Genomic DNA, 21629 nt, shown 5'->3' with positions numbered 1-21629 from the left:
CTCTGACAAAACAGCCCATCCTCAACTATCTTAGCCCTGGCTTTCAACTCTTGTTTTATATTTTGAACTGCAGCCTATGTTGAGGAACTTGTTCTTTTTATGGTAGATATTTCCTAGGAGTTAAAAATAAATTCAAATCAAGCTTGCTATCTAAACATCTTACCAACTGATTAAAAACAATGTAATCTCATAGATATAAAAATATAAGAAACAGCATTAGTTAAGATCAAGAAGAGCTGAAAAGCAGCAGCAGCCTTCCATCCCACAACCGTCTCTTCAGGAGACCTCAATCAGTGTGAACAATAACAGACACCTCATGTAAAACTTTACTCCCCTCAAAAGAAATGAGGGTTAAACACTTTCTCAACAAACAGTTATCTTTTACAGAGTGGCATCTGACAACTATGAAGAAGATACAGCAGAAAAGCCTAGAAGGCAGACAGCCTCGGCTCTAGTCCTCATCCCTGCTACCAACTAGCTTCTGTCCCCGGACAAGTCACCCAGCCTCTCTGGGCCTCAGGATCTTATCTGTAGAACAAAGGCTAGAACGAGATAATCTGAAGTCTCTTCTGGCTTAACATCCTAGGACTGAGTAACCTGGGGCTAAGACTTAACAACTTTTCTAAGTAACCTCTGCAACACTCAAATTAGTTTTTTAGCACAAGGAACAGAAGAAGCCAAAGATATCTACTTTCAAGGCATTAGGTATTTATTGCCAAATTGGCCTTCAATAATAATATACCATTTATGTTCTCAACATAAAGTATACAAAGGAAGTTTCTGAGAAAAGAAAAAACTAAGCCAAAACAACTGCCACACCATCATTTTGGCAAAATTGAAGGGAAGAGGAGTCAAAAGAGAGTAATCTGACCGGCTGTAGAAACTGGGAGAAGGTCAGTTTTAAAGAGCGGTGGCGTAATTAGATCTAAAACAGTCTAGCATATGAAGTCATCCCTTGACCCACCCTGACTCTGTCCCATGACCTCTGGAGCAAAGTAACATTAGTTATGCTTAGTTTTAATACAGAAGCAGTCTCCAAGTACCACTCACCTCTCTAGCTGCCAAAACAATTGTAGTTAGTTGAGAGCGATCACCCCATTCTGCTAAGAATGTTAATGTAAGAGCTTGAACAAAGATGGGTGAAATAAAATGCAGCCACTTTTTCTGAGGTATTGTTGTGCTTGTACCCGTTTCAACATCTCCTGGTCCATTTAAGAGTTTGGTTCGTTGAAACTAAATTTCAAAAAAAAAAAAGACATTAATTCTAGGAACCAAGTCAATAGAGCACAAAATTACTTAATCTTTCTTTTAAACAGTGTTTAAATTCCATGGGAATATGCTCTGAGAAACCAAAGTTATGTGACCCCAAACTTCTCTTTTGAACCACTGGTCTCACATAGCAACAAATGCTATATTCTCAATTTTTCCATTTCTTCCCAATGAAATAAACAATATTAACTGATCACTCATTATCCTAGATGCTGTGGAAGGAAACAGGTAAAATTATAAACTGCAGTTCCTGTTTTTCAGGAGCTTATAGTCAGTCTAATTAAGGAACTTGATTACAGGTGTTCAGTATTCATCCCTGAGTCCTTTCTCTACCACAATCACACTAACCCAGTCCTATCACAGCCAGATGTAAGAACGGAAACTAAACAAAATAAGCTATTTCTGTGTAGCCCACACACATCACAGATATGGATGACTATTGGAAAACCTCTGGATAGTGTTTACTCTTAATAGTTGAGTGCCTTTTTGGTCCAGATGTTTAACAGTGCTCTGACTTACTTCTTCATCTTTTTTCTTTAATTCTGCTTGAACTTCTTCTAGCTCCTCTTGACCTTCATCTGGACTCATCTTTAAGCCTTCCCGAAGCATTCTAATGCCAAAAATGGCAAATAACGCAGTTGAAACATAGTATGTATACACCCTGGGGATGACTGTGGTGGCATAGCCAAACAGAACTGCAAGGAAGTGCAACAGTGTATTGGTTAATTCGCACATTATACACCAACCAAAGAAACAGTTAACTTCAGAAGTCATCATTTACCACTGTTTTAAAGGGAAAATGGTTCACATGAGAAGCTCAGCTATTACGTAATAACCCTAAACTCCACTTCTTTTCCTCCACCAATATCGAACCCTTAGCTCTAGCCAATGACTCATCACAGCTTAGCAAGCAATCAGTGGTACAGGTTGAGGTGGCAGGGCTTGCACACGTATCTCTCATGAGATGATCATCTCCTCTTCAGACACCCGCCAGGGGCTGGCTCGCCACAGGTCATGCAGGGCACAGAACTTTAGTTGGGAGGTTAACTTTGATGCCCTCTATGGATCCCATGATCTAATAACCTGGAAGCTATGCCACTGCCCTATGTGATATTTCTTCATCACAAATCTTTAAATTACAAACTTCTGTAGTGAAGAATCACGACAAGATACTCATGTGGCATTATTCAAACTCTGCAACTATTTAAAAATAAGTATATCTTATGAAAGAAAACTAATAATTCCATATCTATACATATACACATACATATATATCCATACAAACTCACATATATGTAACATAACAAACTTATTCAGTACTATGCTTTCCTATCATCAAGTACAGAGGGACAATTGTATAAATTATACAAAAAAACTATACTTGGAACTATCGATATATCAAGAACCTAAATCCTACCTGTGAAACACATTCACATTGGTAATATGAAGTTAGTAATTAAAAACTATGGAAGGGCCAGAGGGTATTTGCATATATATAACAAATGCAATTACTCTTTGCTTCACCAGCTCTTTTTATAAAGTGGGCACAACACTTACAAAACTGCCTGAACATCAAAAATATAACTGCATAGATAAAGCATTCCTTGCTTCATTATATTACAAAATGAAAAAGACTTTAAAATCATGTTTAGAAATGTAAACCTATGCTTATGTGCATATCTGTATCCAAGTTACATAGGTACGTGTGTATATGTACCCGCACACACACACATAATACAGACATATATTTTCTAGTTCCGTCCACTGAGAAGGCCAAGAAGCCAAGACATCTCAATGACAATGAGCCAACTTTGCACCCAGATCTTGATTTCTAATACATTCCCCACTAAAAGGCTCCTCAGAGAAATGGCTAATTCTAGGACTGGGCAGAGCAGGTACAAGATGAGCCTGCACTATCCTGTTATACTAGAAAGTAAGGAAAAACAAAAAAACATAATAGCATGTCACAAGGACACAGCAGTCAGGCTGGAGGGGCTCCTAGCCGTCACATCTGGGACAATTTAAGGAACAATACAGTTAAGTAATTAATTATAAACCACTGAAAAAAAGGAGTTCATGAATTTATATTGATAATAAACATACAAACCAATGGGAGGTGGGGTGAGCTCTTTATCTTAGAGTAGCATGCCAGGGCCCACTGGTAAACGTGGATGGGGTACTGGAATTAGCCATCATTTTGCAAGCGTCGAGGTGAAGTTCAGATCATGTAAGAGTCATCAACTGACGCTAAACTATGGGGAACAGGGTATTTGTATTGTCTTAAAGTGTCTCCCTAAAGATTACATATTAATTGCAAGGGAAGAAGAAAAACAGTATACAAAGAGAAATCCTTACAGGGTGATCAAAATTAACATCGTCAGTGAGGGACAAATGGGCATCATGTGCTACCAGATGTGATACTCTTTTAAGAGGGACATGCATCACCTATACAGTGTTCTAGTCAAGAATGCATAACCTCAATCTAGTCATGAGGAAACATCACACAAACACAAAATGAGGAACAGCCCGTTAAAGGGGAGGGGGATGTATCTTAGAAAAATATTATAGAATACATAAGAAAAAACTACAGAAATATTTCAGATTAAAAGACTGAAAAGAACTTAATGTACCACCTGACCTAGACTAGATTCTGTACAGGAAGGAAAAAAGTGCTAGAGAGAATATTTTAGATCAACTGACAAAATTAAAATATGGATGATAGAGTAATGTATCAACGTCTATAAAGATACGTGTCTATGTACTTTATTTCTCTATAGATACATAAACTGTGTGTATATGTACATATATACTAGAGATATATAAATTATATGTGTATACACATAATTTTATTCAGATATAAAGGGATAGGACACAAATGCTAAAGCAAATGTGGTAAAATGTTAACAACAGGTGAATCTGGATAAAAGGTATATAGGTGTTCTTATACTATTTTATTTTTGCAACTTTGTAAATTTAAAATATTTTCCATAAAAGGTTTTTAAAATTTTAAAAAGCGACGTAGCAAACCTTTTAAAATCTCCTAAATTTGGCTTTCCTTTTACCTTCAGATAATCTAAAAGAACTATTTACTGACACAATCCCATGTTTTCTGCCTTGACATCTCCATAGAGAGAAAAAAACGATCTGGCACTATAACCTTGTTCTTCTTCCCCTGGTTGCTGTCCCTCAATTTCCTCATTTCTTGGAAGTCTTTCCTCAGACACTCGAGTACTTTGGTTCTGTGAACAAGGAGAGGTTATTTCTCTTTAAGCAAGTGATTTGCATCAAGTCAGAAATCACTGATTTACAAGTAATTAAACTGAAAACACTTGGCACAAGAACATTAGTGTGAGGGGAAAAAATGGCCCAAGGATAAAACTGTGGGGAATATCAATATTTATGGTACAGTTTGTTTTTTTTCTCAGAGGGATAAGACTATAACTCAAAGCAGGGGGCATCTTAGAAGCCAAGAGAATAAAAGGATGAGAATGCCCATGAATGTGGCCTGAGGGGCTCATTAAAATGAAAATTGAACTCTGTAATAACGAAAGCTGATTACTGAAGCCTTTAAAACACAGACTTTCCGGGGGACACGGATGAACAGTTTGTGAAAGAATCTATTTGCAGAAGTTCAACTTCCATGGGTACTTTTCCCTAAAACTCATCTGCCTGAAAACATGCTTGTAGCTGAAGAGTTGTGCGGGTTCTCCTTTCTCACGTCCCTTCTTCACAGCTGCCCTCTGCTCACTCTACAAAGATGCCTTTCGCCCAGCACCTACGGTGCGTTTCCCACAGTATGGAAAGATATCCTAGGGCACCAAAGAGAGGGTCTGAAATACTGGTATCCCCAGTCAAGGCATCATAAACCAGAGACGGGGCTTTGGGTCTTCCCTGTCTTATACAAGTTTCCTATAAGGCCACGGCATTAGAAATAATGGCATTTTAGGCACCGGAAATAATGGTCATGGACGAGAAACAGGGTATTTGGACCTCAGTAGGAATACTTTTTACTTAGAAATTGTGCTTCCTTCATCCTCCAACCAGGGAGATGCTTTTCCCTAAGGCAAAGAGAGCATCAGAAAAGATACTAAATCCCAGTGGCTTATTTCCCCAGGCAGCTCACACTGAGCTGGGTTCCAGGCCCAATCTGGCCAGCCAACCATTTTAGAATTAGAATTCTAAACAGCTAGTTGCCATGGGGACATATATCATGTTTATTAAATTCAAAAACCAAGTAAATGTCTTCTGACAGAAAATAAGCCTGACTTAGATGGTTCACTGTGGAGCAACTGCCATGGCAATTAGGCAGTGTGGCAGACATCTTCCGTAAATTGAATGAGCTAAATCTGTGGCTCCAAGGCTCCAGGAAAATAGATTTTAAACATGTGATCTGATACAATTTTTAAGATGAAATCATTTATTGGTGAAAGTACGCTGAAATTAAAAATATTTCAATGTTCTCAACCATTTCTAAATATATCCAATTAAACAGGGAATTGGGTTGGCCAGAAAGTTTGTTTGGGCTTTTCCCCAAGATGTTACAGAAAAATCCAAATGAACTTTTTGGCCAACCCAATACTTCTAAGTAAAAGACTAAACATGTATAAGAACAGTCATTTGATGAATTTCAGAAAAACACTTTTTGGTATACTCGATGGTTTCCAACTCTCTGCTTCTAACAAAATTGACAGAAGACCTTATTAAGTTGTCAGTTGGTAAATCATTTAAAATCTCCTGATGATAGACCAGTATGTGATTTTAAGCGTATATATAACCCAGGAGTTCAATGAACTGAGTGACATGGCTATAACAAAATTCCTTCCTGTCTACTTACGTGAATAAAATTTCTCAGCTCTTATATCTATTTTTTTTTTAGAAAGACCAGAATTGACTCTAAACCTAGCTTCATTCTAGCAATAATTATCATCCATGGACATATAAACTAATTTTAAAAGAACAGTTCTATCATCTCATTAAGAGATGCATTTCCAACTTTTAAAAAATGTTTACTTAAATTTGTGATATATTTTGCTTTGATCAACTGTATGCTAGTAATCAAACTGTATGCTAGTAACTATAACTCAATCGATAAATGTTAACATTTAGAGACTTAACAAAGGAAATTTTCACCATCTTCTAAAGTTCAATTTAAATGCGTATTTTTGCTGCAGATAAATGACAGTGTGATCCATAAAAGATTTTCAAGCAAAAAACTTATCGTTAGAGTAAAATTGTATGAGGAAAGTAAATGAAAGTAAGAATTAACGGAGGAAAAAGAACAATGTAAATTTCCAGATGTTAAAGCAGAGTTTACTCATGTTTTTTTAAAGGAATGATGGTGGCAGTGATGGTAAGTATCAAATTGCTAATGGTATTTAGATTCCATTAGGTGTATTTTACAAGAACAGGCCAAGTAGGCCCGAGCCCTGGGACAGCTGGTGCAGGCCCACCCTGGCTGAGTCGGGAAGGAAATCAATGTTGACTTACAGCTGCTCCTACCTCCCCGCTGATCGCTCTCCTTCCTCTCAGGCCTTCTTCCAAATCTGCCCTGGGTTTCTCTATAGTCACTCCTCCTAAGGAACAAACTCACAAAAACTGAGAAGTTACCTCTCTTGACGGCTTTGAATTTTAGTGAGAAATTTTGAAAACAGCCAAAGACAAGAATGCCTGATGGAGGCTGTTCAGACATCGAAGCTCTCTTCAGGGTGGGACGGGGCAGGAGGAGACGCCTCTCACAGCCTCCGCACTACTGGCTGCCCATGCCCCTTCCACCACGCATGACTGGCCACAGACCCAACACTTTTCTAGGCACACAGGTGGTTCTAAACAAGTACTTGTTGAATTAATTGGCCATTTTTGTAAATCATGTGAAAACATCCAAATGAATGGTTCAGTTGTGCCCTGGGCACAGGTGAACCATACCTAGACGCAAAGCCTCTTTATGATAAGGGGGAAGAGAACTAACCGTTACAGAACTAACCATCCTATACAACTTGCTTGTTTTACTTCATTTAATCTTTCTTACAATTCTGTAAGGATTGTTACTATCAGTATCCTGAGTTTACAGCAGACAAAGATTCTCCAGGAGCTTAAATAACTTAGAAAGTCATAATGGAGTAAAAATATAGTTATTTCCCAGTGACTTTTAAGCTTCAAACCTTTTCCCAATAAAATTTTAATTAGCAAACAGATGACAGTAAATTGTTCTCAGAGGAAGGATTGGGGGGCCCATAGCCACCCTGACTGTGCAGCCTCCAGCCCTCATCCACCTCCCCCTGCAGAACCTCTTACCCTGAAGAAAACCATTAGAAACCCCTGGATTCAGAGACAGACACAGCCTTTGAATCCCAGCTCCACTGCCTGTGAGCCATGAGTGCATAGTACATCTCTGCTTTCCGTTTGTCCATCTGTAGCAGGACAAAGGGCTGTCCCGAAGCGGGCCTGAAGCATCATGCACACAGATGGTACTCAGCAAATGGCAGCCGTGTGACCTGCTCCTGTCTGCATGATGAGCAAGCAGTAGAGGCTAGATTCAGCCCCAGGCTCAAGACGTCAGGTCTCGTGCCTTTCCTGCCCCCCACCCCCCAGCAGCTCCACGCTCCTAAATAGAACATAGAAAAAGGGCTCAGGACCCAAAGGCAAGCCAGTTTAGGAGCGAATCTGGAATGCTAACAAGAAAGAAAGAACACTGGCAAACGGAAATTTTGCAAAGGAAAGCACTGGCTCCACGCTTACAGACTGCTGAAATTCCCCCGGAACTGAACTCAACCATCTAGGCGGAATGGGTACAGTGTGACCAGGCTGATGGGGAAAAAAATGGGGTCAACAGATTTGACCGGGGAAGCAGTGTTTAACCTATCTCGAAAGACTGTGTTTAAAATGTATGATGTCTGAAATTTCTTTTTTAATCAGTTTGCAAATGCAATATAAATTTAAATATTGTGTAACAAATGTTAAAACACTTATAAGACAAACATAAAAAAAAAAGAATACCAACTATAACAATTCTACACAATATACCAAAAATTAGATCTTTGAAACTCCTTGAACTTAACGATGAAAAGTGAGAGGGGGTATAGTTTTTCAAAATTATTTTAGAGATATACAAGGAAGAGGTTTGAAGACCACTGATACAGCCCATTCCTTCAAATAGTCCAGGTGAGAGGAGCTGTCAGTACCAGCAGCCAGAGGGAGGTGGGCCAAGGGTCAGGACGGAAGAGACCAGCCCCACTCACCGCTGAGGGAAGGGAGCTAAACCCATAGAAGCGGGGGGGAACGCATGGAGCCAGGTTCTGAGGAGGGAATGGGTGGAGAGAGGACAGCCTTCTACTTTATCCTCAAAGCTGGAAGTTTCAAAACTAAAATTCTCTGATATTATTCAAACTCATTCCAAACAAGTGACTTCACCATTTACAACCTGCTCCACTATTTCCTAGAATCAAAATTTGCTTTTGAAGAGAAAATTTCTGTGTGTGAAATATGAATAATGCTAATATCCAAATGTGAAAAGTAGTCAATTTTTTTATTCAATAAAATACTCATTATAGTAGGTTTAAAAAGACAAACTTTAACAAGCATCCAGAAATAGAACCTGTCCTGTACTTTAAGAACTGTGTTTCAGGAGAAATCTAAGGCATGCTGAAAGAGAGGAGTGAATGACTGAGCACCTGAAATATAAGATCTCATTTTAATACAAACTGCAACCCTGTGAGGCAGCTAGATACCATCTCCAGTTTACAGATGGGGAACTGAAACTCAAAGTGGTTAAGTAACTTACCATTAAGTTAATACACAGCAGAATGAGACTCCAATCCAAGTCTGGCTCTAAGGGGAAAACTCGCTATTTTCCATCCAACTACATGGCTCAAGGTAGCTTTTGAATCAGAGACTAAACTACGTTTAATTATGTAGTGTTAAGTTTACTTTCTCCTGGTCTTAATTCTTTGAAAAATTGAAGCCTATATAATAGTAACTCAAATAGTAATATAAACCGGGAATCTAAGAATGTTTCATTCCCTACTGTTGGGGTAAGAGGTTAAGAATAGCTTAACAGAACACAATACTGTGAACATTACCCCTCACTACTGATTACCAAATGCCCTTCAACAGAAAATACACAATTCTCTGTGGTTGCTTGCTTCCTGTTTCTAAGATATCAGATATAAATTTCTCTGGACTTAAAAAGGAAAAAGAAAAAAAAGCAAGGATAGCCATAGCAAAAGCAAGGATCAAAAAACTAGTGAATAAATGAGGAGCATGTATCTTGACTGTGAATAGCTAAAAATTTAATTTCAGGGCTTCCCTGGTGGCACAGTGGTTGAGAGTCCGCCTGCCGATGCAGGGGACACAGGTTCGTGCCCTGGTCCAGGATGATCGCCCATGCTGCAGAGCAGCTGGGCCCATGAGCCATGGCCGCTGAGCCTGCGCGTCCAGAGCCTGTGCTCCGCGACGGGAGAGGCCACAGCAGTGAGAGGCCCATGTACCGTGGGAAAAAAAAAAAAAATTTAATTTCAGAAGTGCAATATCGTTTTTAGGAATTTATGTACTGTAAACATTTTCTGCTTACTAAGTTCTGAAACAGGAACCAAATTCCAATATAACTAGTTGAATGATTCAGTGACTTAATACCACCATGCTTTCTCTTTAATTCAATAAACTCATTAGGAGGAAAAAGCACTCACCTGATAAGCACGTCATTAGGCCCAAGGCAAGCATAGCACCAGCCAACACTGTCAAACGATTATAGCGCATTGCCATGATGGCTGCTATAAAAAATGTCTTATCACCCAGTTCAGATACAATGATAACTGATATGGCAGCCACAAATGCATGGATAAATCCCAGATTAGTTTGGGTAGCTGGATCTTCTTTATTGGTATGAACTGGAGCAGCTGGTGTAAATCCTTTCTGAAATTAAAAAAAAATACATATTTATCAGCTACTTTTTTGAAAAAAGTCATTATTTTAAATTATTTTATTTTGTATGTGAATTAAGATTGTTTTTCTGTCATGGTCATTAGACTTATTTACTGTCTAATCACTTTGAAAGCCATTAGCAATGACAGAAGCCTCTGATGGATGCCTGCTACAATGGAAATCCAAGTACAAGTCTACAAAACAATTTAAAAAAAAAAAGTAGAGACCAGCTATATCCACACATCAAAATTACCTTGTTTTCTAAGTGTGAGTTGAGATTTAGTTCTTAGCTATGTCTCATTCAAATTTTTATTCATAACTTGTGTGTAAGACCCAAGGTATGCTTATCAAACATTTAACAGGAAGCTGAGAGAAATTTCATGAACACTTACGAGAACAAAGTAGGATCCGGAAAGCTCTCAACAGGCTAGAAGAAGAGTTGCCTCTAGCTAAGATGAGATCTAATATAGCTGGATATATGGTTGGTCCTACACTAAAAATATCCTAGGCTGAAATGTGGCCTAATAAAAAAGATAAGCCAGAGTCTCAGCTGGTGTTAAGGTCATTCCGAGTTGAAAATGTGACAAAGCTCCAAAAAGGCAGCAAGCACTTTAAGCACTTTAAAGAGTTAGTGACAAGCCCACCTTCTGTGCTGCATAGCCCTCACCCAAAGTTCTGTACTGGCTCTGAGGCACCACATTTTAAGAAGGCACTGCCCTCTGAAGATTACTGCAGACAAAAGAGACTCTAAAGCCAGGGACTGGCAAGCAACAGCTAAGAGTAAATCCAGCTGAGAATGATTTTTACGTTTTTTAAGGGTTTGCAAAAAAAAAGAAAAAGAGAAAGATGGAGGGAGGGAGGGAAAGGGATGGAGGGAAGTAGGAAAAGAAAATTATGCAACAGAGACCTTAAGTAGCCTGCAAACACGTGGCCCAAACCTAAAGTATTTATAATCTGGCCCAAGACAAAAGAAAGTTTGCCAACTCAGTCTCTAAAACAATCACATAAGGGACCAGGAAGGACTGGGTGCCTATGTTCCAATAATTGAGAAAGTCTGATGAAAGTCTATATGGTCCCAAGAGATAGAACTAAAAAGTTATAGGTGGCATGGCAGGTTGTAGCTTAACACACACAAAAGATTTCTACTCCACAGGAGCCCCCAGAGGCTGAAATGGACTTCTAGAGAGTGTAGCAAATTCCCCCCTCAACGTGAGAGTTCCAGAGAAGAGAAGCACCACCTACAGAAAGTGTGCTCATCAGAGGTTCTCAACCAGGGTGATTTTGTCTCCCAGGGGACTTTTGGCAAAGTCCGGAGACATTTTTTTGTCACAGCTGAAGGGCAACTAATGGCATCTAGTGGGTGGAGGCGAGAACTGCTGCTACGGACAGGACATAATGCGTAGGACAGCTCCTCACAACAAAACATTATCTAATCCAAAATATCACTAGTTCCTAGGGGGAAAGACCCTGGACTAAAGGAATCACTTCTAAAGGCCTCTTCCAATCTTAATTGCCTATCTTTAATTAATTTTTAAAGCCTATGAGTCTCTAGAAACCTGAGGGGTAAAAAAGAAAAAGAAACCCAAGAATGTATGTGATTTTGGACAGAGTATAAAAAGTACTTTTATTCACAAAGGCTCCAGTCAGAGATAAGAATAAAATCCTAAAGTTTTAAGTGTGCATGTCATTCCTTAACACATGACATAAACTTGACTCCCAAATTCCACGGTAAAGATCAGAAAACTTTAAGCATTACTCAGACTAGACCTCTGAGCTAAAAATTGGGGAAATTTAACAATTTAGAAAATACTTGGTGTGAGGGCTAAATCAAAAGGGCAGCCTCAGAAGCTAGCTCTTGATTAAGCAAGTACCATTTTAAGGGATTTTAGCTTTCTCTCCATTATCATTTTAATTCCAACTATGCTGATCTTCTTGTCTCTTCCAATACCCTATGAGCATTAAGCATCATAAAAAATATAAGCATTTTCATTTAGCTTTCACTAATGCAACATTTTCCTCTTGGAAATACCTTTTGAATGAAAAAGTTTCATTGCAAAATATTTAGGACCTGAAATCCAAGAAAATTTTTTAGGAATAAATATTCCTAAAACATTTATTTACAACCAATTAGCTGCAAGCTCAAACAGAAAATGTTTACTTTTAAAAACAAACAATAATGATCAAAACCACAAATTCTCATTGTTTTATAATTCGCAGCTATAAAACCGTGGCCACATTACTTAGCCTCTCTGTTCCTCTGTGAAATGATGAGAATAAAACTTGCCTTGCAAGCACAAAGCAAAACAAAACTACATATTCTTAAAACCTTTCTATATACAAAGCACAAGAAAAATTAACTTACAGTTTTTGTTATATATTGAGCTCGTCCTGGATAGCCAAATTCAGTGTTAAACAGCCACCAACCATGGTGTGATAAGAATTTAAAACAAAAGTACCAGGGTATTATGAAGATAGAAGATTTAAAAAACTTGAAGTGTTAATAAATGGGGGCAGAAAATGATCAATTACCATTCATTCATTTGTTGTCAATCAATTGCCCAAGTGATTACTGTGTACAAGGATTATCTCCTTTTTCTAATTCACCTTCAGAGTGACAGAATGTACTGGTTTAATAGGTGGGCTCTGGAATCAGACTTCCAGGGTTCATAGCCAAGGTATTACTGGTTACTGTATGACCCTGCGCCAGTAAGTTTACCTCCCTGTGACTCAAGTTACATCTCTAAGATGAGGGGTACCTATACCTTACAAGGTTGTTGTGAGGATTAAATGAATTACTACACATAAAGCCCCTAGGATGGTGCCTAATATACAGTAAGCACTCAGTTACAGTCAGTTATTATAGCACACCACAACGTGACCAGTTGAATCTTCCTAAAACTAATTTCATCATGACCTTCTTATGCCTAGAACATAAAATGCAAATACTTAATTCTGGTAACTGTCCAACATGTCCCATCTAATCACATACCAATTCCCAAAGTGAACCTTGGTGAACCTCCCTAATGAAGGATGAGCCAGAGCAGCACTGTCCAACAGAAAATAATGCAAGCCACATAATGAATTTTTAAAATTTCTAAGGGGGGCTTCCCTGGTGGCACAGTGGTTAAGAATCCGCATGCCAATGCAGGGGACATGGGTTCGAGCCCTGGTCCGGGAAGATCCCACATGCTGCAGAACAGCTAAGCCCTGGCACCACAACTACTGAGCCTGTGCTCTAGAGCCCGCGAGCCACAACTACTGAGCCCGCGAGCCACAACTATTGAAGCCCACGTGCCTAGAGCCCGTGCTCTGGAACAAGAGAAGCCACCACAATGAGAAGCCCTCACAACGAAGAGTAGCCCCCGCTCACCGCAACTAGAGAAAGCCTGCGCGCAGCAACGAAGACCCAACACAGCCCAAAATAAATTAATTAATTTAAAAAAAAATTAAAAATAAAACAAAATTTCTAGGGAATTCCCTAGCAGTCCAGTGGAGTTAGGACTCCATGCTTCCACTCCAAGGGGCACGGGTTCGATCCTGGTTGGGGAACTGGGATCCTGCAAGCTGCGCAGTGCAGCCCGAAACAGTAAAATAAAATAAAATTTCTAGTAGCCAGATATTAAAAAGTAAAAACAGATAAAATTACTTTTAATATTATTTAATTTAACCCAATATATCCAAAATACTACTCTAGGAATATTTTTCAAATGACTAATGAGATATCAGTATTTAACCCTCTTTTTTTGTTCTTACCAAATCTTTAAACACCGGTGTGTATCTACTCACTGCACACATCTCTTGCACATCTCAGTTTGGACCTGCCACATCTTTTCAAGTGCTTAAAAACTGCCACATGGCTCATGGCTGTAGTGCTGGGCAGTGTGGCTCAAGAACACTTCAAGTTTTGGGGTAACACAAGCCTTCAGTCACGCAGTCCTGCTTCCCTTCCTACCTTCCTATCATTATGCCCCTATTCATCCACATTCCTCAAGCCCCAACTTATGTAGAGCCTCTTGAGCAAGCCGTACCTCAACAACTCCAGCCCCTTAAGGATCCCACTTCCCTCAAACTGCAGGCATACTGTGGGCAATGAGTCATAGCAAGTACATGACTGGAACAAAGTTTGAGGTAGGAACACTCAGGGAGTTAACCGTTTTGTCCTAGAAATGCGTATAAATGTAATGTTATCATATGTAATAATTAAGAGACATAAATAACTAAATGTCCATCCATAAGGAACTGGTTAAATAAATAGTAGCTCCATATACTGGAATATTACGGGGCTAAAAATAAGAACGTTTTATATACACTAATAAAAAAATCACTAAGACATTTTTAAGTTGAAAAAAGTACATCTTATGTACATAGTTACTGTATGTATGTTATGGGGTGGTGAGTTAGGGAGGTATATAAAGTATATACACAGTTGCTAATGAACCGGAAATCTCAGGACAGAGTAACAGTGGCCAGGGAAGGAACCAGGATGACTAGAACAGGTGTTGGCAAACTTTTACTTAAAGGGCCAAATATTTAACCTCATGGACCGTAAAGTTTCTTTGGTATACCCAACTCTGAGGCTACACCCTGAGATCAGCCATAGGTAACACTTAAACGAATGGCCTGGCTCTATTCCAACAAAACTTTATTTACAAAAATAGGCAGTCAGTGGTAAACTACAGTTTGCTGACCCCAGTCAGTGGTAAACTACAGTTTGCTGACCCCTGAGCTAGAATACAAGAGGAGGTGACACACTTCTCATTCTACATTTTTCTGTACCTTTTGGATTTTTCACCATGCACATGATTAAAGACACCTATTGTGCACCACTTCAAAAATCTCTTGACCCAATCTCTTACTCCAGCTAGGGAGGACCAATTCCTTGCAGGCTGTAACTAGCTTTAGGCAGATCCAACCAGAAAGTAAGCGCGGTGCACATACTTACTCACTACACTACCCAGAAGTATACAGGAGTTAACCCCTGTGGGGCAACCTTTGACCAATGCGGAGGAATCGATTCTGAGGTTCATTACATTAGGCTCCCAGAAAGTCGCTGCAGGATTCATACTAGTCACTCGTGGAGTGGCTAACTTCAAAATGCATCAGGTACATGCATTCTCCTTCTGCCCTGGACTGACAATTTGAGAAAATACAGGCTTTATTCTGATAACAGGGAGTAAACCACCAGATGAATGGTTGGGGTAAGATAAGAAAGATAAACTGGGCTCGGACCGAAAAGCCTGTATGTTTATGGACCAGCTTAGAGGCAAGCAAGAAGCCCTTTCAAGTTTCTGAGTAGAAGACACAAATGTAATTAAGGCACTGTGACTAACAGATCGGTACAGAAAGTAGAGAATATAGAGAATACAGGCCACTGGACCAATTAATTAGAAGTAGGAGGTCTGCTGCACAAGACCAATGTTGAAGACAAAATAAAGGAAAACATTCTGCACATGATGAAAAAGAAAAATTAACAGAATTTTTTAAAGGCAAAGAATCAAAGATGCTATTCATATTCCCATAAGGTATACGGAAAAGAGGAATAAAAATAAGGGGTTTGGTTTCACACATGTTCAATTTGAGGATAAAAAGCATTTCAAATAAAGCTTTCCAAGAAGTCATCAGAAATGAAAACCTGAGTTTAGGCCAGCACAGCCTCAAGGTATGTATTTGGTTGCTGGCAACCTGAATTTATCAGCTAGTCTTGCAAAGGCAGAGATTACATTGAAAAACTGAACCTTAGACAATGTCTATATTTAAGGAAGGTGTGGAGGGGGGAAAAAAAAGAGAAAACAAAATTGTCTTTGATATTTAGAGGCACAGGCAGGAGAACACCACAGATGGTTCAAGTTAGGGGCAATCACCATTTCACTGAGCTGCTAACTAAAGGCCAGGGATTTCCATGTACATTGTTTTGATACTCAAAACCTTAAAGCTGTTATCCCAACTTAACACAAAAGGAGAAGCTGAGAACCAATAGAGTTACACCATTTCCTCAAGTTCATACAAACCAAGATACATCAGGAGTCTTAAAAAAGTGGATAGATAATAGCGTCAAACAGGAACTGAAAAAGAGCCCTGGATTTAGCAATTAAGTAGGTTACAGGTATCCTTCAAAAATGAAATTTCAATGTAAAGACATGGGCTGATGCCAGATAACAGAAGACTAAAGCAATGTGAAAAAGCAGCTAATTCCCTAGTTAAAAATTTCATTTACAAAACTGAAGAACAGAAACTAATGCAGCCAAGTAGAGTTAAGTCATTGGCCTTTTTTTTCCCTCCAAACAGGAGAAACCTGTGGGCATGTGTAAGCAGATAGAAAGGAACCAAAGAAAAGGAGAGAATAAAGATACTGTAGGGAAAGTACTGGAGGTCAGAGGAGAATGGGCACATGGACAGAAAGAAATATGGAAAGGGTGATCGTTTTGTCCAATTCAGAAGAAGGGCAGAAAGTACTGGCATAGAAGCAAATATATAGATTAGTAAAGGACAGTCACATGCAGCAGTGACTATATTTCCAATTTTGGCATTCCACTAGTCAGTTACACAGTGTTAAAGTAATGAAACACAGTGTTTTCCTTAGTACAAATACCACCCTTTCAGTATTTTAATTTGGGTCTGAAACTCAGATCATTTAATTTGATCTGAAACCCAAATTATTTACATCCTGATAGCAGGGTCAACAACTTATAATTAGAAAACAAAACGAAAAAACTTACTGAATAAAACTCTTTAAGTTAAAATTAGTTCCAAATTGAAAAATTGTTAAAAAGCTCCCTCATTTAGAGAGTATCCTTTTATTCTTTCATTCTCTTCAGGAGATGAAAATAACAATTAACAATGAAAAAATAATTCCTATTCTAGTTCCAGGGCTCAAATGAACACATACGTGACTGTAATGAAATTGATACAGATACCTGCATTAGAATCATCTACACGTGATGAACTAGAGAAGATGAAGATGCTTTCTTTGGAACAAAAGCTAGAGCCTGCTACCAAGAAAAAGACTGATGTCCCTGCAAAAACAAAGTCCCTCAACAAAAGTTACCACCCAAGAGGTAAGATTATTTGAAGATAAAGAAGTCACAGGAAAACGCTTAGAACTGTCTCAGAACTGTCTCCTTGCCATTACTTTATTATATGAAGTCAGAAAAACCTTTCAGAAATTGGAAAAATGTGCACAAAAATATACGTGTAACTTAAACAATGACACCATGGATAATCTTGGTTTTAAAAGACTGCATTAATATAAACAAATAGGGCTTCCCTGGTGGCGCAGTGGTTGAGAGTCCACCTGCCGATGCAGGAAACACAGGTTTGTGCCCCGGTCCGGGAAGATCCCACATGCCGCGGAGCGGCTGGGCCCGTGTGCCATGGCCACTGAGCCTGCGCGACTGGAGCCTGTGCTCCACAACGGGAGAGGCCACAACAGTGAGAGGCCCGCGTACACACACACACACACACACAAAAGGAAATAAAATTATATTTTATTATAAATTTTCACTATCACCTTTTATTTGTGGATGTTTGACTTTTTTTCCCATACATTTATTTTATTTATTTATTTTTGGCTGGGTTGGGTCTTCATTGCTGTGCGCCGGCTTCCTCTAGTTGCGGTGAGCAGGGGCTACCCTTCCTGCAGTGTGCAGGCTTCTCATTGTGGAGCACGGACTCTAGGCACAAAGGCTTCAGTAGTTGTGGCACACGGGCTCAGTAGATGTGGCTCACGGGCTCTAGGCGCGTGGCTTCAGCAGTTGTGGCTCACGGGCTCTAGAGCGCAGGCTCAGTAGTTGTGGCGCCCGGGCTTAGCTGCTCCGCGGCATGTGGGATCTTCCCAGACCAGGGCTCGAACCCGTGTCCCCCTGCATTGACAGGCGGATTCTTAACCACTGAGCCACCAGGGAAGCCCTAGCTTGTTGTTTTTTAAATAATATTTTTATGAATGTTACTGTTAATTCATATTAGAATAATATATTTAACAATTTCATTTTTCTAAATACATTTTTATTTTAATGAATCTTTAAACAGCTTTGTTTTTATGAATGTTACTGTTTCATAATGTATTTATAAATTTTGACATTTGAAATGTATTAAGTGTATTTAATTTCACTGATTTTTTTTTTAATGAATTGCTTTGACAGCAGAACACCAACAAATAAATGCAGTAACATCATGATCGTTTCATTCTGACACAGCAATCATGAGTAAGACAAGGGTCTTCACACCCTTGGCATCAGTCTTAGCTGTAAGGAGGCTAGAATTGGGAGTTTGGACTGGATGGAGCAGGACTGCAACTTAATGAAAATGGAAGAAAGTTTAAAATATTGTGTGGAAGGCCTTGGTGTTAGAAGATAATAGACAAAAGAAATGCCAAGAAACGGTAAAGCAGAAATACAGTAAGGAGAATGTATACGGGGTTGAGTGACAGGCTTCTGTGGCTTTATCAACAGTGCTTCACAACCAGAGCAGTCCTTCACTGGCCCTTCCAGAATACGCAGCAAATTATAAATTACCTCTGTTAAATCTAGCTGATTTCCCCCAACTAAAGGGACTTAATGCTTCTTGTACTACATACTCTGCCCAAGGAAGGATAAGAAAAAAAACTGAGTATGTCACTAGAAGTAAACTGCATAAACGAAAGGATCTCAGTAATCTTGCTTTAAAGCACCCTGTAAGATACAACTACAGGGCTTCCCTGGTGGCGCAGTGGTTAAAAGTCCGCCTGCCGATGCAGGGGATGCAGGTTCGTGCCCCAGTCCGGGAAGATCCCACATGCCGCGGAGCAGCTGGGCCCGTGAGCCATGGTCGCTGAGCCTGCGCGTCCGGAGACTGTGCTCCGCAACGGGAGAGGCCACAACAGTGAGAGGCCCGCGTACCGCAAAAAAAAAAAAAAAAAAAAAAGATACAACTACATTTTTATAATACATCTTATATTTGAAAGCTTACCAATACATTTTTTCCTCTCCATTTTCATAAGTCCACACTCACACAGTGGCATGAAAGCATACATTTAAACATCCTACCCTTTTAAAGATCTGCTCCATGCAGTTGCAAAGCAAAACAATTGAAACTTTCGGATATGCAGTGATGCTGAATCCTTGCTTACGTGGCTATTAAACTGAACTCTGGCCATATTTTACTTCTGCCAAGTGGACCAAAAAAAAAACAAATGATACTTACGTTACATAGCTTAGAAAATATGTGAAAGGAAAATCTCTTCCAATATACTATAATACCATAGAGGGAAAAAGACACTGAGCCATAACAAAAAGTTATGTGAAAATATAATTAAAACAAAATAATTAGATTCCACTACAATACAGAACAAAGAGAGTAAATTCCTATCTAAGAAGAACCACAGAGAATATATCAAAATAGTAAAGACAAAAATCATACTATCTTGTGCCTGTCCCTTCCCTTCACACCCCCAGTTTTAAAGACAAGCATCCTTAAGACACTTAAATATGGTCACTGGATACTGCTGCCTTTTTTTTTTACACGACTATATTTCTCCTAGCTGTCTAAAAAGGTATCGATAAGCATACCTACCATTATTTGTATCTCAAAAACCACTATATGACTAAAACTTTAATGCAAGGCCTGGAAAGTTACACAACCCAAAATATTTACCACTTTAAAATAAACTTCTGATAGTGAGTTAAGTGGCAGAAAGCTAAATGATGAACACTAAGAATGAATTTCATGAATCACCATTTCAGTTCAATTTCAGAAGTGGAAATGGTGAGCCGGGTCAGCTGAGCACACAAGTTACAGGCAGGAGAGAGAAATAACTTTTTGCCCGGAAATTTTAGGGAAGTCTTCATGGAGAGGAGATATCTGCTGGTTCTTGAAGGGTGGGAAAGGCTCTGATCAGTAGGCTTCAAGCTCACTAAAGCCCTTTTATTTAGAGGCCTTTTGTTGGAGAGACTAGCAACAGAGCACATGGCATGTCTTGGATTTGAGTACAGCATATGATTGCGCAAGGGAGTGAGGACTAAAAAGTCTAGAGAGGTTGACTGGAGCCGGATCACCAAAATACCTGAACATCTTGCTGAAGAGGCTGGACTGAAATCATTATGCCGGGAAACTCACTAAAGATTTCTGAGAAGGAAAATGGAATTCAATGTTTAGGAAGATTAGTTACCTGGGAACATGCTGAAGGTAGCCTGGGGTGGAAACGGGAGGGTTGAGTGCCAAATGGTCCCCTACTTGAAGACACTACAGAGGGCCTGGATTCAGGAATTCAAATTGGAAACGAGGAGAAAGCCCAGGACCCATACTGGGACTAAATTTAAAAACGCTGCTGAGATTTTGAACACTAGTGACTGATTCTATTAACATAAATTAAGATGTTAATTAATATCTACTTAGTGAAGGCCAAAATGCAGGATTCTGGTACACTTATAAATTTAGTCTTGGCATCCCACACCGCTGCAGCACTCCTTACTGTCAAAGACTGACTGTTCCTCTGCATTCCTAAGGCTACTTCCTGCAAGCCAGAGCACGTTTTTAAAAAAGTGAGAGTCACGCTTCGTTATCCATATACACTTGGCAAAAATCACAAGTCGTGCAAAGCTGAATTTGGTAAACAATTTGGGATAGTCTGTTTCAACAATGAAATGGCCCATGTTATTATTCTCAGAGAATACGAAAAGCCTCCCAGCTGCCCTCCGTTAAAAACTTTCTACTTGGGATGAGTATTTCCATCTCTCTAGAATACATCTGATCAACAAGACGCCCATTCCTCAGCAGCATCTTTATCCTCCCGAGCTAAAGGTTTACAGTTGGACTCCCAGCTCTGCTCTCCCCTCCCCTCCCCCCATAAGGAGCCGGGCGAGGCCAGGCCCGACCCGGGAAAAGCGCAGTCCTCGGTCTTCCACCCCAGGGAGCCGGGGCCGGGCTCCCCTCCCCCCGCTGGCAGCCTGCGTCAAGGGCGGCGCTCCGGCGGCGGCGAGCCTGGTACCCGGCCCGTCCTGCTCACCTCGGCCCGGGCCGGCTCGGGGCCCTGCACGGCCGCGGGCTGCTGCTGCAGCTGCTGGGCAGGCGCCGGAGGTTCCTTGTTCCGGTGGCTGAGGTCTTCGTCGGGTACGGCCCGGACCCCGGCCGGGGCCCACAGCAGCGGAAACAGCAGGAGCAGAAGGAGCCGGGGCGCAGATGCGCGGCCGCTACCCCGGGCCGCCGCCGCCATCCCGCCCGCCGAGACAGCCGCGCACGGGCGCCTCAAGAGGAAGTGCGGGCGACTGGAAGCCTCGACCCCGAGCCGTCCCCGGGCGCGTCCCCCACGCCTAGCCGCCACCTTTCAGGGAGGAGCCTGCAGCATGCGGGAAGTGGCCAGGGCGGACGTGAGGCTTAGGTCAGGCCGGCGACCGTGGCCGGGAACTCGCACTCTCCTCGCCCACGGTGGCCACACGACTCTGCGAACTGTCCCAGCGCAGCCCGGCCCAATT

The 21629-nt window shown here is 40.4% G+C and overlaps 1 protein-coding gene across 1 annotated transcript in view; it reads right to left on the bottom strand.

Moving 5' to 3' along the window:
* The window catches only part of TMEM165 (transmembrane protein 165), a 26226-nt gene extending 4597 nt beyond the window's left edge, over positions 1-21629 (bottom strand). Inside the window, exons 1-4 of the mRNA XM_030880568.2 lie at positions 21164-21629; positions 9951-10176; positions 1789-1964; positions 1051-1233 (exon numbers count right to left, since the gene is read on the bottom strand). Coding sequence (XP_030736428.1) covers positions 1051-1233; positions 1789-1964; positions 9951-10176; positions 21164-21370 — 792 coding nt within the window. The 5' untranslated portion in view covers positions 21371-21629. The remainder of the gene's footprint in view (positions 1-1050; positions 1234-1788; positions 1965-9950; positions 10177-21163) is intronic.

The sequence above is a fragment of the Globicephala melas genome, chromosome 5, assembly GCF_963455315.2.
Source record: "Globicephala melas chromosome 5, mGloMel1.2, whole genome shotgun sequence".
NCBI classification, from domain to species: domain Eukaryota; kingdom Metazoa; phylum Chordata; class Mammalia; order Artiodactyla; family Delphinidae; genus Globicephala; species Globicephala melas.
This window is presented reverse-complemented; position numbering and strand designations above follow the sequence as displayed.